We start from the raw sequence: 16261 nt of genomic DNA, 5'->3' as shown, positions 1-16261 counted from the left end.
ATCTTGAAGCGTAGCACTTGAGAAATATTGTATATTAGTGTATCGCGAGCTGTTAGGGTGTGGTGCTAAAAGTCAACTTATAAGATGTGGCGTCCGAGTATCTTAAATCTAGTGTGGAGCACCCTGATTTTGGCTATGATTCTTCCACAATCGCAAGGCCAGCGATCCACCATATTTTACAACTCGCGGCAGCAGATCAAGGATATTGGCGAAACCGTAGAATTCGATTGTTCGGTTCAGTATGTCAATAGGTACATTGCTCGTTTTCTAAAAATGGAAAGTGCTCCCGTTCTTTTGTCCACGGGCTCCAAGCTGGTTATCAAGGACTCGCGCTTCTCACTGGACTACGATCCCAATTCCTTCACCTACAAGCTGAAGATTAGGGATATCCAGGAGTCAGATGAAGGAACGTATGCCTGCCAGGTGGTGACATCCACTGTCCACAAAGTCAGTGCCACGGTGAAGCTATTGGTGAGACAACCTCCGGTTAGCCCGGATAACTCCACGGTGGAATAATTTTAAAAACAAACAAAACTAAATAACAGGGCACTTGTAATAATCCGAAAGATATGTTTTTGTGTTTATAAGAAATTAAATCGAAATTTTTGTCGTTTTCCGCAAATCCGTTTTGTTTTTAATTTCAAATTAATAAAGAGATGCCATTTGCTTTTCGACGTATATTGCCACTTACCGCGAGGGGTGTGTCACCACTAAGCAGTTGCCGGAATGTGAACCCCTGGTTGGATTCCAGACTTTTTAACTAGCCAAGTTCCACACCGACAAGCCCTCCTGCGGCTCTGGCTTATTTAGTCACTTTTCAAATACCCATCTCTAGCCAACTCGCGCTCTTGAGGGCGCAATTTTCAAAGCCTGGGTTTCATTCGTTCCGCGACTTTCGAACTGTGAAGTTGTCTCTCTGGCGCGTTCCTCCGTTTTGGCCAAAAACTCGTGACTGATCGAGAGAGCAAGTCTGAAACCAGCTTAGAGCGAGAAGACAGGTGTGGGGACTGCAGCTCAGCATCCGCGTAAAGCCGTGCAAGCGAAAGAATAGGCGATAGTATCTTCCGTTTTTGGAGACGTCTTCGCCGCGCTCTCTCATTTTCCGGCTCTCTGGAGAAAGATTGAGATCTTGGAGCCCAGGTCTTGAGAAATACTGTATATTACTGAATCGCGCGCTCGCAGGGTGTGGTGCTAAAAGTCAATTTATAAGATGTGGCGCCCGAGTATCTCAAACTGCGTGTGGAGCACCCTGCTCCTGGCCATTTTCATCCAGCAGTCGCTGGCCCAGCGCACACCCACCATATCCTACATCACGCAGGAGCAGATCAAGGATATTGGCGGAACCGTGGAGTTCGACTGCTCGGTTCAGTATGCCAAAGAGTACAATGTGCTCTTCCTGAAGACGGACAGTGATCCCGTCTTTCTGTCCACGGGCTCCACGCTGGTCATCAAGGATTCGCGCTTCTCGCTGCGCTACGATCCCAATTCTTCCACCTACAAGCTGCAGATCAAGGACATCCAGGAGACGGACGCGGGCACATACACCTGCCAGGTGGTGATATCCACCGTCCACAAAGTCAGCGCCGAGGTGAAGCTGTCGGTGAGGCGACCTCCCGTCATCTCGGACAACTCCACGCAGTCCGTGGTGGCCAGCGAGGGCAGCGAGGTCCAGATGGAGTGCTACGCCAGCGGCTATCCCACACCCACCATCACCTGGAGGCGCGAGAACAATGCCATTCTGCCAACTGGTGAGTTTTGCGTGTATTTTTTTTCAAAGTTATTTGTAAGTTTGTAAGTTAATTTCTTGGGTTACGGTGGGTAAGTTAGCTTTCGTTTGTTGGGGCGCGTTCTCTGGCTCTCTTCTCGCACCCGCTCTCTGGGCACGTCGCTCTGTCCGTCCCGCTTTGACTTCAGTTTTTAACGGGGCGCTTTAACTGGGCTCCAGTGTGAGTGACCGTGACTCACTCAGGCGTCACCTTAGTTTTGTTTACTCGGCCCGTTGTGCCTCTAAACGGGGTCTAGCCCTGCCACCCCCAACCTGTTCGAGGGCTAGGTTTCGCAACACTAGATTGATTTTTGCTCTTTCTGTTGGTCTGTTTTGCACCTTCTTATGTGTACTGTCACCCTTTTTTTACAGGATTGTATTTTAGTGTCTCTCCCAAAAAAGGTCTAACCAAACAAAAGTTGCAAATTCCTTTTTAGCAAGTTTCTTAACATTAGAACTTAGCAAGTTACGCAAGAAAAGACTGATTAAAATGTCTGTTATACAGACGTATCTTTGCCATTTTTACATAAGATAATAATTTTTATGCATTTTACCTTTAAATAATACTAAGATTATTACTTGATTTTCTTATAAACTTACATATTTTACTTAGTTAAATGAATTATGAATTATTTAGTCGATCTCTACTTGTCGCATCTTGGAAAACCCAGATGGTACAAGTGCAAATGTTATCACTATTAGCATCTCTTCTTCTCTTATAAAAACCCAAGCTTATAAAGAACATTTGTTGAAGTTTTGCAAGAAATGATTTATTATCTCTTCAGTTCCACCCCATTGCAAGAACTACCTCCATTTTCTTGGGAAATTCCAGGTCCGACAAGTGCAAATGCTTGCCTTTCTTTGTCCTCCCAGAAATTCCCGAAACTAAGAGAAAAGCTAATAAAACAGTAAAATAATTTGGTGCTCAGGTAGATGGCACAATAGAACCATCTCGCAAGGTTAATCCCGTACAGGTGCTGGCTGGGCTGCTATTCTTCAGTGATCTCTACCTGAACTCTGACCCTCGGGCGGATATAATGGATTCCTTTAACAAGATTGCAGCGTCATTTGACCGGCAGTCGAAAAGCAATTAGTGTAACTAATCCGATAGTTACTTATTACCCAGAAACGAGTCGCAGACACACCCTGCCTGGCTGTACTGTAGCCGAGAACTAGCTTAATTCTCCGGCTCGGTATCTATAAGCTACATAGCTTGTGCAATCTTTAATTACCGCGACATTGAGGGCTCCTTCTATGGTCTAAAAACCGGGCGTGCCCTGCTACAAGCCACATTAAGCCCAACCGCATCAAGTTGGATACGCTCCATGTCAGACCAGAAATGGCTTAACTTCTTTTCGCCATAAATCAAAAGGGCCCTGGGTTTGAGGTTGGTCCAGTATTTGCCAGGAGTTTCACACTTTTCCACGCTCTAATTTAAAGCGCTTAGGCAAACAAAACTGTTCCTCGTCCAGCACTTTGAAATGCGCCAACGAGCCGAGTCAAATGATTTTTTCGTTTTCCGGGGGGTTATCAGGGGGTTTTCCAGGGGATATACCTAGTAGGTGGGACTCCACCGACGAGGAGTACTTGCTGCAGCCTTTGTGCCGCATTTCACGTTTCACATTTCCATTCCCATTCGAGTTTGTGAGGCATTCGACAACTTCAGCACGCGCAATTGCTTCCGCAACTTGAAAACGTTCCACGGACCGTTTGATGGTCTCCGGGTCTGGGTCTCCTGGTCTCCTGGTCTCCGACTCCCGCCTCCCGACTCCTCGAACGGGCGTAAACAACCCGTGCAAAAACGGTGTGTGGCAGAGGGCTGTTTCTTACACATCAGACACGGTCGGGGTTTTTGGGTGGGATAAAAAATGAAACAGAGAAGGAACGAGTAAACAGCAAACATACGCAAACAAAGGGATCCGGATCCTGAGAGCATGGCAAATGGGCTGCGCCCCCTGAAAAACTCCCAGGTCCACACCCCTGAAAAAAAACAAACCCCTTACCCCTACCCCTACCCCTTCCCTTCTCTGCATACTCGGCTACATAATTCTTATTTTGATAGCCGGCAAAATACAATCGAAGTATACAAAATATATATAAATTACAAGCTAAAAAGGTAGCCCAAACAAAGGTCGGTGGTTCCCGGGGCGAATACAATGTAAGAGATGCAAACAAACAAGCCGCGAGCGGTTCGCCCTTGCCCCTCCATCTAAACAACCCCTGATCCCAGACCAGTCCCAATTCCAATCCCGCCCAGGGACCAAGTGAGGAGGAACCCCTAATCAAGCGTTTCCGTTCGCCAGCTCGCCAGTTTTCAGGGTGTTGAGACCAGGGTCCATGCCAATTTGTGCGTTGCCATGCAAATCGATTGGTTTTTTGTTGCCATATCACACATATGTACCTATCTACATATATTAAGCGGCCAAACAAAGTTAATAGTAGATGGCCATTGAGTAAACACAGACATGTGCAGCGTTTGCACCTGGCACCTGGAGCTATCTGCCTTATATATATATATATGTATATGCTGTCCCATGCAAAATCTGCTGCCATAATAAACCTCACCTTGGCCCAGCGAATAAAAAACCGACTCTTTTTGCAAAGAAAGCAAATAAAATAGTATACAATTGAAATTCCATTTTTGCTGAGTATTCAAAGGCAGCTGTCGACATTTGGGTTATAGATATATTGTTCGACAGCCGGAAGCGAGCCGTCTTTCAGATACTTATCTGTTCGAGGGATCGAGGATCATGGTAAATTAACTTTAATTGTTCAATTGCGAGCGAGAATCTCGCACAGATCAGTTCGGGGTGGTGTCTGCAGGGCACTCACTCTATAACTCCGGAACGAAGGGAACCGCCATTACAATCCACTCTCCCTCGTCTAAAAATCTTGATTAACTTTCATGCAAATTGTGTTTGCGCCTGGCAAATTGCGAATTAGACTCAAGTGAGCATGATCAAGTATTCCAATTTCGCCATCAAAGTGCAAGGGTGCAAATCTTAATGTTAATGTTATTTATGCTTAAACATTTCGATGCGCAATTGATGCTCAACTCGAGATCTCAACAGGCCGTGCACGAAATTAGTTAGTTCCCCCAATATTCGATGCATAATGGAAATGAAATATATAATGAAATTCCTTAGATGCCAGCGGCAGCAGCTGTGTGTTTGGGTTCTGGAATATTTGCAAGCAATTAGGTTTGGCACACTCGCAATTAGAGGAGTGACGATGACTGGAGAGTGAGCCGAATCCTTTGATGGTGGCCATAAGCACATATAAATATATATAACCCTATGTTTTTATTTGTCCTGCTGCTGCCGTTTCCTCTTCCTGTTTGCCGTGGGTTGCATTGTTTATGGCCGCTTCAGTTGGCAGTTGCAAAGTCAAAGGCAATACCAAAGGCAAAACGAGAACGGGCACGATAAACGCCGATGACGTACAAAAAGCGCTGTGTAAAACCTGTTTGAAAATGTTGGTTGCTGGGGCAACGACCACTTGGTCAACATGGGGCCAACTGGCGGCTTTCAGTCAGCCACAAAATGCACAAACTGCCGAGAATCGCCAGGGAAGCCAGCCCTTTGTGGCAGTTACTCAGCTTGAAGTAATAACTTGTTAGTTGATAGCTGAAATGCTCGGCCAAGTCGTCCCAGTTTCCGTCTGTCCATGAGGGCATTATTCATATTCCTTCCTGGTAAATAGAGAAAATCTAGATGCACAATAATACAAGATTTTAAACTGGGTAGAATCGGGGGAAATATTTTTTCAGACGAAATTTAAAAAAAAATGCATTTCTTATTATCCAATTTTATTTTCTTGTAACTTCATTATCTCTATAACATAAATATAATATACTCTATAGTTAAAAACCATTTTCATAAAATGCAGTTCAATATTGTTACGATCTACTTTTAAAGTAATAGAACTGTTTTATAGAAAATACCATTTTGTTCTTGTGGTACAGTCTCTTTAACTATACAAATATTCAATCTTTGAAATGAATAAATAATCATGTAAGTTAATTTTCCTCTGTGTAGTGAATCCCTTTCACTTCACATACATTTTCGGTGTGGCAATTCCCTTATTTGTTTAGCACTCTTAGTTGAATGTTTCACCTTCAGACCGGCTTTTTAATCCTTATCACACTCGCATTCTCACACAAAAGGACACGCGGCTTTTCCAAACCTCTCTCCCCGCCCCCTTTCAAACTCCGCATCCAATCCAATCCCAGGCAACCCTCACCTCACCTCCCTGCAATCTCATTTGTTTGCCCTGCGACTTGGCCAATATTTATTTAGGCACTCGGCTCACAAGGGATTTACGTCGGTCAGCCTTCTTTCTCCCGCTTATCCAGTTCTTTTTTTGGCATAATTGCTATTTTAATAGTTTTCTTTACAATTCCTTGATTTATGATTCCAAGCCCGGCAAGTACAGTCTGCAATTGAGTGAGTTTCCCCTGTGCGGAAAAGTGAAGAGGAGTGCTGGGGAGTGGAGTGTAATCCAATAAATGGCATGCCAGGCGGCATAACTCTCGGCCAGCTATAATGTACTACTCGAGAGGAGGAAAATCACTTTTGAAAAGTCAACAACACAGCGTCTGTGGCTTTGTCTGTCTTCAGCCAGTGGGCTGTGGGTGGTTTACTGTCCGGACTACGGACTCCGGACCCAGGAGGGTGGATCCATGTCACTCGGTGCGGTTTCAAGGCGAAGGCCCACCAAAGTGGGTGCATTCACATGTCTCAAGAGCTTGTTATATGCTCGATATGTATGTGCACGAGTGTGTGCAGCGGTTACAGCGACATCAGCCCCCCGTGTTGATGTTCCTTGATGAGTTTGGGTGACAAAACAGGAAGAGGCGACAAATTTGCAGAGCCATGCAATTTTTCCAAAAGAGTGCACGGAAGAAGGAGCCGCTTCTGCAGCTTCTGGCGTTGCATTTACCAGGTGTTCCTGGGCAATCAATGAAAGACGCTGTCAGCGGGGGAAATGGAAGCGTTAACACTCTTCGTGGGTTTAATCAACTCAAACCACTTAACTTCTGGGCCAAGAAAGCACTTCATTTCGTTGATAAACTTTTTTATGACGATACCAACCAAAGTAACTCAATTATTAACAGAGGTTCTTCTCCACAATTGGGTATATGGATTTAAGATGGTTATGAAATGTATCTTAAATACAAATCGTGAATATCGATTATATTTTTGCCTGCATAACCCAGCTGACTTTACTTATAGTAATGAATATTGCATGCAATACAGTATGAAAATATAATCATACAAAAACAGGGGATACCCTTTTTTGGTGTGATACTAACCCAAGTAACTCTGGCTTAACTAGAGATTCCTCTCTCCAACTTGGTATATGGGTGTTTTATTGTTATAAAATGCTTTTAAAGTTAAAATCAGTCGACAGTCATTTTGGCTGTATGACCCTTTCTACTATACTCATGCGCATGCAATAAAGTTACAACTTCGAATTTGCTGATTTGGTGAAACATCACAATCAAATCAATCCCCGTCTAAATGAAGCATCCATTGATACGCAACTGTTACTCTGGCAAAAAAGTGAAAATCGTGTTAGAATCAAAACACTGTGTGCACTCTTTTAATTGGATTTTTGCCCAGCCAAACTGAGGAACGAGAGACATGACCCATCTGTGACATGCCCTGGAGCCATGATATGTTGGGTGGTTGGGCTACGGTTTGGGTTTGGGTTTGGGTTTGCCTTTGGGTTCTCTGGGTTTCTCATTTCGGTTGGGATGTGTGCATCAGGCGCAAGTAATGCGGAGCGTCATTAAAAGCGCACCCGCTTCGGCATTTGGCTTTTGCTTTTGCCTTTGCTGTTGCCTTTGCCTTTGCCGGTCCGTGTTTTAAATTATGATGAGTCACACATTGTTGACATGCTGCATTAACATTCATAATTTCCACATGGCAACGTTCGGTTCACAGAACCGTCGCTGAATCAGTTGACATTTGAAGAGCTCGCAGAGAGGCTTTTCCTGAATTTTCCTTAGCACGGAAGACCAGGAAGACTTTCCGCCGGAGTTGCTAGCCAAATTGCAGGAAATTGAATGGGGAAAAAACAAATATGGCCGCGGGCCTAGACTTTCTGGGAAAGGGAAAGCGCTTGCATCAATGTTATTTCGGTTAGTTCTTGTTGTTGTTGTCGATGTTCTTCACACGTTTTCCCGCTCGACAGCAAAAGGGAGTAAAAAAACAGACGTCTGGCTCTGTGATTGGTGCGGATATATTTTTTGCATGCCAGTCAATTTCCCTTTTCCCGAGGTAAACGCATACTGCCCTTTTTGGGTGGTTGTTTTTGGCACCACCTCTCAAAATGGCGACCAACCGACGGTTTTGTAGCTTTAAGTAGTTTATGAAAAATTAGAAACGGTAGCAAGGCAACCACCCCTTTCCACACAGTTGTCACAAATTTTCCAAGCGAGCGCGCAGTTGACGGGGCGCTGAAAGTCACCCAAGCGCCAAGACCTAGACCCTAGAACTTACCTATATAGCAGTGTATACCTACCTACCTGTCTCCTGCATTTTCACCGCATTTTCCATTTTCCATCCATTTCCTCTGCAGCGGCACAAAGAAGATGTTGCATCCTTTCAGGCCATCCTACTGTCCCTATCTACTCTCCTATCTACCTGCACTTCTCACCGTCCCCTACTCCCAAAAACTCAGTTCTCACCTCTGCCTTTGCACAATTTTCCTTTTCTTTGGCTCTGTTTTCGTTGCCTTCAACTGACAATTTATCTCTGGTTGTTTGCCCAGGGATCGGGGATCGGGATACAAGGGGTGTTGCGTTAGCAACGTTGTTTTCATTTCGCATGATGGCAGTTCCCGAGTTTCAGACAGGTTCCCCTGAAGGAAGGGCCTAAAACAAATGTGGACCCGCCCGCCTGCCAAGTCGGCGTTTTCATTACCTTTTCAGTTTCCATCTTTCCTGCCTGCACTGTCTCTCTGCCCCGTTTCGGTTTCTGTTTTCCTTTCATTAGTTGTCAGAGATTGCCGAGTCAGAGATGGACGCACCATCATCATCCTGCCCGGTGCAAAGTGTTTTTAATTCTCTCATTAGTAACTGAAATTACTCCACACCATTCGGTACGATGATGGATGATGGCTGTGCAAGATACGAAGGAGAGAGCTATTTCCGCTTGATATTATATGCCATATCTTTTGTGGGTCCCACAGATGCGGGTCTTCCACTGCAGCCTCTCTCTCATTAGATTGATTGTACTGGAATTTACTCTTAATTTGTCAATCCGTAATGGTTAGTTATTGAAACAGGCCTTTAGGGAATGGTAAACAGAGAATAAAGAACAAGGTTCGAATAGAAAATACCAAATAGATCATGGATCGAAGAAAATGTATTTAGAACCCCAGCCCAACCCTTTTGCCTTGAGCTCGTTTGCGCGTGATATATGAGTCTGGTTTTCGTAATTCGACGCCATTACAATGTTTTCGATTCATTATGAACTCTTGAATATCTCAAATTCACATTACCAAGCCATTCATCTTCTATTAGGGGTGTTCTGTTTCAATGACTTTCTGCTCTAGTTCATGAATTTGAACCCTCAAAAGTGTCGCAAACATCGAGTCTGGAGTCAATTCATGGCATTCTTTCTGCATTAATTACAAACAGCGAATGAGAAATGTCTCGTACTCAAGAAACTGGCAGCTGTATTCGCTCTTAACTCTCTGTAGCATATACACATATCCCTCGGGTTCTTTGTTTGTGTCGCATAACTAATTAGCAATTAAGTATTGCCACTTTCTGACACGCCCCAATTACGCGCATGCGCGACCTCCACGCAAAACATAAAGAGTTCTTTTTCCAGTTTTACATGCTAACGGTAAAACGGTTTACAGGCGACAAATGTTTGGGACCATTTGAAGTTCTGAAATTCCTAGGCTCTTTGAGTACCTGACTTGCATATCATTTCACAGTTCGCTGAATGCGCGGTAGTCCATCAAAAGAGAAATAAAAATAGTAGAAACATTTAACACTATGTTGGGTCTGCGCATTTGTTATTTCGAGTGGGTAGCCTGTGAGCCATAAATGCGTTCATGGCTATTACAACTGCATTCGATCAAGGGCTATCTGGTACACAATACATATAGAGCTGATCTCAGAGCTAGCTCACTGCACTGAAGGAGGGGGCAACAAAAACAGAAACCGAGATGACTTCTGGGCTATCTAGCCAGATATATACAGAAATAACCTGTTTTGGGCCCAGGTTCTCTGGGCAGGCACAGTAAACGCTCGTAAATTACAAACGCAACTAATTTCACTTGCTGAACAGGGAGTAGTTAGCTCTATCTACTTGCAAAGGCTTTTGTCTTAAGAGCTGAGACCATATTGCGGGTTATGGTTGTCGAATTATGTTGGAAAATAGCAGTTTAATATTTATTCTGATTACCTAATCTTTAAAGTATTTAATACATATTCATCTTCTTATTATTGCGGATATATACAAAAAGATTTGGTAATCTAGCATTTATTGACCTCAGATAACGACTAGCGACCCAGATCTTTCTAAGCTTATTTATTTCTAAAAGACAATCTAGAATCTAGAATAAATTTGGGTTCTTGCCCACTTGTACAAACACAAATGTCTTCTACTCATGACACTGTAATCCGAAGCGAATCATATTCCATTGGACTAATTAAACAAAGTTCTCTCTGGCTCACTCCCAAAGTCTGCTTTGGATATATGTATATATCCATAGATTGAAAGCGTGCTCGTTCTGTGTGTGCTTTTCTAATATTGAAATGAGTTTGTTGCGTTGTTTTACGAGATGCCCGCATCACGATGTCAACCGATGCAATTGTTGGGCCACCGCCTTAACCCATTGCCATCACATCACGATTGCTCTGTTTTAGGGCGGCTGGATGGCGGGATGGGCTGTCAATCCAATTTTAATGAAATGTGTTACTTCGATTCCCAGGCGCAATTAATTTGAAATGTTTCAGTTGAGCAGGCACAAGCCGCACTCGAATTTCTCCCCCCTTTTACTTGTGGCCCGCATTTATGTGCAATTCGCATAAAACATATTTTCAGGGCATTCCAGAGCTTTGGTCAATGCTCCTGATGTTTGTACAACTCCTTCTCATCTCACTGGATTCCAACTCTTTATTGAACACTTGGAGAAATACTTAAACCCTAGGTTGAAAAATATTTGATTATTATATTAGAAGCACCTAAAATATTCCAGTTATCATTCGAGATCTTGTCTTAAAGAAAGCAGATCTATTTGAAACTACCCTCATTAAAAAACAGTTTGAAATGTTTTGAATCATCTATTATACGTTTACAGTGCAATTATAATACAATTCCCTTACAAATATTTATATTTTTACAGTTTATGGATGTCTGATTTTATTATATACAGGATAATTGTTTATAAGTAGTAATACTTTAAAAGTGCCTGAGTTATTTTTCCTGTGTAGGTACTTCTGCTCCATGTAGTTTGTGTCAATTGTTTGAGCCTGAATTGTTTTGGCAAATGTTTGAAGAGCAGCCACAGACACGCATACGTAGGCGGTAAGGAGTATTTGTGTGTGGATGAGGGAACAGATCCCTAGGCTCATTGCACTCGTTTCCAGTGCATCGTATGTACACCCCCTAACTACCCCATACTTCCCCCGGTTGAGCTGAGCCAACTTCCGGTTATGAACCCAGAGCACCTTTCGCATTTCGCATTTGGCATTCGTACTGCAATTCCTATTCCCATTCACGTTCACGGTTCAGTTGCTCAGCTCATACCCATACCCATACCCACACCCTCACCCAATCCCATTCCCCTATCCCTATCCCTATCCCTAAACCCATCCACCCGTTCCTTCCGTGCACTCATGGCTAAGTGCAGTGGCTGGCATACTCCGTTTTTCAAAATTAGTTGGCAACGCAAACGAGCTGAGGCCCAAACAAAATGCTTTACTTGTTAGAGGTCATTAACGCTGCCATTGTTTCGCTGGGCGCCTTCTATGTATATGCCATAGAGCGCGGACACTGGAAAAGGTCACCCGCAAGTGCCAACGGATGTGCTCCGGGTTGGCTCATTAAAATCGGATTTTTGACTCTGCCCCCACTGCACAAACACAATGGGTTTGAGCCCCTAGAGCGTTTAGAGCTGCTCCATTAATGGCCAGTCGATGTGTTCGCACTTGAACGCGCATCGCCTAAACAGCGGATAAGATTAAACCTATAATGGAAATGGTTACACCACCCTCAAATGAGCAATTGTGTGTGTTGATATAAAGTATTATGGGATAGGAAATGAACTAAAAGATCAATTGCATGCATATGATTTGAAATGAAACAGATTATTTGTTTTCCAGTTATTTTCAATTTCGCTTATCAGGCGCCTTTTTAAACGATACTTACTGATTGTAAGTTTCTTCATAGAAAACCAGAAAACATTATGATAAAATTTGTATTTATAAAAAGAAAACTAATCCCATATGGTTCTGTATTATCTACAATTTTCAATGTTTTTCAATGCGGGCTAATTTGATAATTTGAAATCTCTAAGGACGCCATAAAATTTCTCTATATTGTACATTACAAATTGTAGGTGTCTTTATATATGATATATGATGTTATATATGACTATATATGATATAATATATGATAAACTAGTTTATCCCATACCATTTAAAAAATAAATAAATAAATATTATATAATACGAGAGACATAATACAAATTCAGACCACTAATGAGCACCTCTATCCATCTCTTGTTTGCAGATAGCGCAACCTATGTGGGCAACACCCTGCGCATCAAGTCGGTGAAGAAGGAGGACCGCGGCACCTATTACTGCGTGGCTGACAATGGAGTGAGCAAGGGCGACCGGCGCAACATCAACGTGGAGGTGGAGTTCGCCCCAGTGATCACCGTGCCACGTCCGCGACTTGGACAGGCGCTGCAGTACGACATGGATCTGGAGTGCCACATCGAGGCCTACCCGCCACCGGCCATCGTGTGGACCAAGGACGACATCCAGCTGGCCAACAACCAGCACTACAGCATCTCGCACTTCGCCACCGCCGACGAGTACACCGACTCGACGCTCCGCGTGATCACCATCGAGAAGCGCCAGTACGGAGACTATGTGTGCAAGGCCACCAATCGCTTTGGAGAGGCGGAGGCGCGCGTCAATCTCTTCGAGACGATCATCCCCGTGTGCCCACCTGCCTGTGGTCAGGCGTACTTCGCCGGAGCCGAGGATGTGGCCGCCACCTCGTTCGCCCTGGTGGGCATCCTTGCGGCGCTGCTCTTCGCCAGATAAGCCACACACTCCAAGCGCTCCAAGTCCAAACCATCAACCAGCCCTCGAATGCATAAACATATATAAAATAGATATATCGAAAACCACATCGTATAACCGCGCAATAGACGTCTCAAATGTTTCCATCCCCAGTACTCATTTCGTTTTGTAGCTTCCGATACCGTTTCCGTTTAGTCCAGCCCAATTTTCGTACGTCCAATATTATGTCTTAAGTTAAGTATGCTAAGTGAAGGGCCAACGAAAACTAGAACCATAATTTATTAGCACCCTAGAGCCAAACTCAATTCGAAATTCGAATCCTACGCAATCACCTCGATCCCGTCCGTTTTGCTTTCTGATCTGGCACTGTATATGTTTTAAATATTTTAATCTAAGCAGGATACATCACAAGCATTCCGATTTTGCTTCGACATCTGAGAATATTTTATTTTTATTTAATAAATAATAAAGTATTTTCGTTACGCAAACCTGACAACTCGACAAACTATCCCACAAAACTAGATGAACCCCCATAATCGAGGCAAAATCCATATTCGAATAAAAGGCAACAAAAGTTGTGTACATTATTAGCTCTTAAGCACAATGAGAAATTCTTTTGAATAACAAGACATTTTTACCCAAATTTTTGTGTGGGTGCAAGTAAAATCCATTTCGACTTTGTAATAAAAAAAACGACAAAACACAAAACTAAAACGAAAAAAAAAATCAATAAAAATATTTAAAAAACAAAAGGCTCTTTCAGTTTTTAACAAGGAATCCATTTAATTTTAAGTGGGTGTAAATGAGAACTATCATGATATAAATAACAGGATTAATTAGGTGGTGCCCTCATGGAACCTCCATTGGTGGCCATGCGATAATACAGATTGAACTCGGACTCGTAATCTCCAAAGCTGCCGTTGTTGTATCGTTTACCAGGGGGAACATAGCGCCGCAACGGATTCTCGAGCAGGAAGTGGTAGATGCGCTCGGCCTTTTCCAGCTGCAGCTGCGTCTTCACCCCAATGGCCATCAGGTTGTCCAGCAATTGGTCAATTTCCTCGTGCTGACGATTCGCCTTCAGCCTCAAATCGTGCGGATCAACTGGGGGCAGGGAAATGTGTTGCCAGTCAGACGGATATGAGACAAAATGTCTGAATTGAGCTTACCAATTAACGGCTGCAAATTCAATTTCAAGTCAGTCGTGTGTGCGGCAATTGCCGACGCCCACAAAATGCGTTTGCGGACTTCCTGCAGAGCGCCGAAGGGTGTTAGCAAATAGCCGGGCGCCAGTTGAACGGTGGAGGCCAGCTCCTGGGCCTCGACGATGAGCGGATTGGCCGACAACAGGAAGGAGCTGTCCGATAGAAAAACGAACTCTTGATTAATTGAAAATATCCTCATGGCTGGGGGACATGGGCTCACCAAGCGCGTGGCATGCAGCTCAACTTTTCCAGCGGTATTTCCAAAAAGGTATTCAGTTCCAGTAGGTGCGAGGGTACAGTGGTGCCGGAGGCAGTCATCATTGTGGTGGAGCCCGGCATCAATGTTTTATTGTCGAAGCTGCGACGCATCGTTGCGTTCATTGTGCTGCAGTTTCCATCGAACTCCACCTTGGTGCTGGAGAACACACTATCGTTGGCCAGGCAGAAGCTCTCCGCACCCAGCATGGACATGGACATATTGCTGACCTTCAGCTTGGTGCTCATCAGCTGGGACTTGGCGTTCTGCTTCTGTGTGGCCGCCTGCATGTCGTCCAGCAGGTTCTTCATCATGTTACGCGAGAAAAGGATCTTCTCCTTGATCTGAGATAGCTGCACCATGTCCTGTTGGATGCGGTTGATGCTGGCATTGATGTCGCCGTACACCTGCTTTACAGAACCCAACTTGAGATCGTGGTTCTCCAGCTGCCTGGCGCCTGCATCCAATTCCAGACGCAGCAGCTCGATTTGCTCCCGCAGGAACTCGTTCTGGGCGCGATTAAAGTTGCGCATGTTGTACTGCACCAGATAGTCGCTGATCAGCTCGTCGGCGTTTTCTTCGTCGCCGTCACTGATGCCGTTGAAGTTGTACACCTTCGTTTGCAGCTTGTCCACAAAAACGCTGTAGTCCTGGCAAAAGCGTTCCTCCTTCTGCTCCAGCTCCTTTTGAGCGCCAAAGTATTTGGCCGCCAGACCCAGCATATCGGCCTTGGTCTTCAGCAGCTTCACCTCGAAGTTATTCAGCGGAGGCTTGGATGTGGTTTTCCTTCCCCTGGTTTCATTTAGGTGCATTATGTGCTGCAGTTGCTCCTCCTTGATCTTCATTATGACGTTCAGGAGCAGGGCGTTGGGGATGTCGGCGAAGGTGCTCCGCATCTCGTCCCACAGGCGCTGCTTGGCGTCGGCCAAACTGCTGCCCTCATCGCACATCCCGTAGAAGGTCTCCAGCTGCTTGAGAGCCTGCTCCACGGCCCGGGTGGCCTGCACCTCGCTGGCATTTTTGGAAGTCAGCTTTACGGGGGTGGTGGCCAGGATCTGGGCCTTGTTCTTCAGCTCCTGGTCGTAGCTCTTGTTCAGCGCTACCAGCTTGAGGTCGAGGATATTGCATTTGGACTCGAGCAGTTGCTTTCGGTTCTCGGCACTGATGGTTTGAATGTCTGTGGGAGATTAAGGACAGAGGATTATGTGGGTGCTCTTCTAGGCGGTGTTTCATTTACCCACTCTTGGTCTTGATGCTGGCGGCTAGTTTTTGGTACTCCTTTCTGGCCTCCGCCAGCTGCAGATCGGCCTTTTCCTTGTGCTTCCTCAGCTCCTGCATCTTGTGGTACCTCTGGAGCTCCGGTGGCTGGAAACTGCGGGAAGCCAGCGGCACCATCTTGTCCTTGTGGCGGGCCACTTGGGCAATCAGCAGGTTTTCGCGCACCTCCCGCACATATTCCACCGTCTGGATGCGGGACTGCAGCTGCTGGAGAAGCATACTGGATCCGGATTTGAAGATCCTTTCAAGAAATTGCGGGTTTTGGCCATTATTAGCTTGGGATTTCCTTATTTCCACTCTTATTTACCTCCGTAGTACGTCGTCGGTGGGGAGTTCGGTGGGCGGACATCCCAGGCTGGTGGCCCAGTTCTTGAACTCGCTTATTTTCTCCTGGTAAGCCATGATTGGCAATAAATTTTATTTTTCGCAAAAGGGCGCAGTTGTTCAAACCGGGCATTCACCAACACAAACAACTCGGG

The 16261-nt window shown here is 44.8% G+C and overlaps 3 protein-coding genes across 3 annotated transcripts; 2 read left to right on the top strand and 1 right to left on the bottom strand.

Moving 5' to 3' along the window:
- The first annotated feature begins 84 nt into the window (after positions 1-84).
- On the top strand, positions 85-516 carry LOC119549735 (lachesin-like). Its single transcript, XM_037857977.1, has one exon. It carries the CDS (start codon positions 85-87, stop codon positions 514-516), a length of 432 nt encoding a protein of 143 aa, XP_037713905.1.
- Positions 517-893: 377 nt separating this feature from the next.
- Positions 894-13769, top strand: LOC119551318 (lachesin). The gene is made up of 2 exons (XM_037860614.1): positions 894-1748; positions 12523-13769. The coding sequence occupies exons 1-2, from the start codon at positions 1211-1213 to the stop codon at positions 13062-13064; spliced, it is 1080 nt and encodes a 359-aa protein (XP_037716542.1). The 5' UTR covers positions 894-1210; the 3' UTR covers positions 13065-13769.
- A 63-nt stretch (positions 13770-13832) lies between these two features.
- Positions 13833-16251, bottom strand: LOC119550164 (augmin complex subunit dgt5). Its single transcript, XM_037858699.1, has 5 exons — positions 16090-16251; positions 15746-16023; positions 14469-15681; positions 14213-14400; positions 13833-14147 (listed from the first exon to the last, which is right to left on the bottom strand). Exons 1-5 carry the CDS (start codon positions 16182-16184, stop codon positions 13876-13878), a joined length of 2046 nt encoding a protein of 681 aa, XP_037714627.1. The 5' UTR covers positions 16185-16251; the 3' UTR covers positions 13833-13875.
- Between the last annotated feature and the right edge of the window lie 10 nt (positions 16252-16261).

Source organism: Drosophila subpulchrella, chromosome 2R (genome assembly GCF_014743375.2).
Source record: "Drosophila subpulchrella strain 33 F10 #4 breed RU33 chromosome 2R, RU_Dsub_v1.1 Primary Assembly, whole genome shotgun sequence".
NCBI lineage: Eukaryota > Metazoa > Arthropoda > Insecta > Diptera > Drosophilidae > Drosophila > Drosophila subpulchrella.
This window is presented reverse-complemented; position numbering and strand designations above follow the sequence as displayed.

Coding starts and splice junctions, on each gene's coding strand:
- LOC119549735 (XM_037857977.1), top strand. CDS start 85: ATGTGGCGTCCGAGTATCTTAAATCTAGTGTGGAGCACCCTGATTTTG.
- LOC119551318 (XM_037860614.1), top strand. CDS start 1,211: ATGTGGCGCCCGAGTATCTCAAACTGCGTGTGGAGCACCCTGCTCCTG. Junction 1,749..12,522: donor CAATGCCATTCTGCCAACTG/GTGAGTTTTGCG, acceptor TCTTGTTTGCAG/ATAGCGCAACCTATGTGGGC.
- LOC119550164 (XM_037858699.1), bottom strand. CDS start 16,184: ATGGCTTACCAGGAGAAAATAAGCGAGTTCAAGAACTGGGCCACCAGC. Junction 16,024..16,089: donor ACCGACGACGTACTACGGAG/GTAAATAAGAGT, acceptor ATTTCTTGAAAG/GATCTTCAAATCCGGATCCA. Junction 15,682..15,745: donor CGCCAGCATCAAGACCAAGA/GTGGGTAAATGA, acceptor AATCTCCCACAG/ACATTCAAACCATCAGTGCC.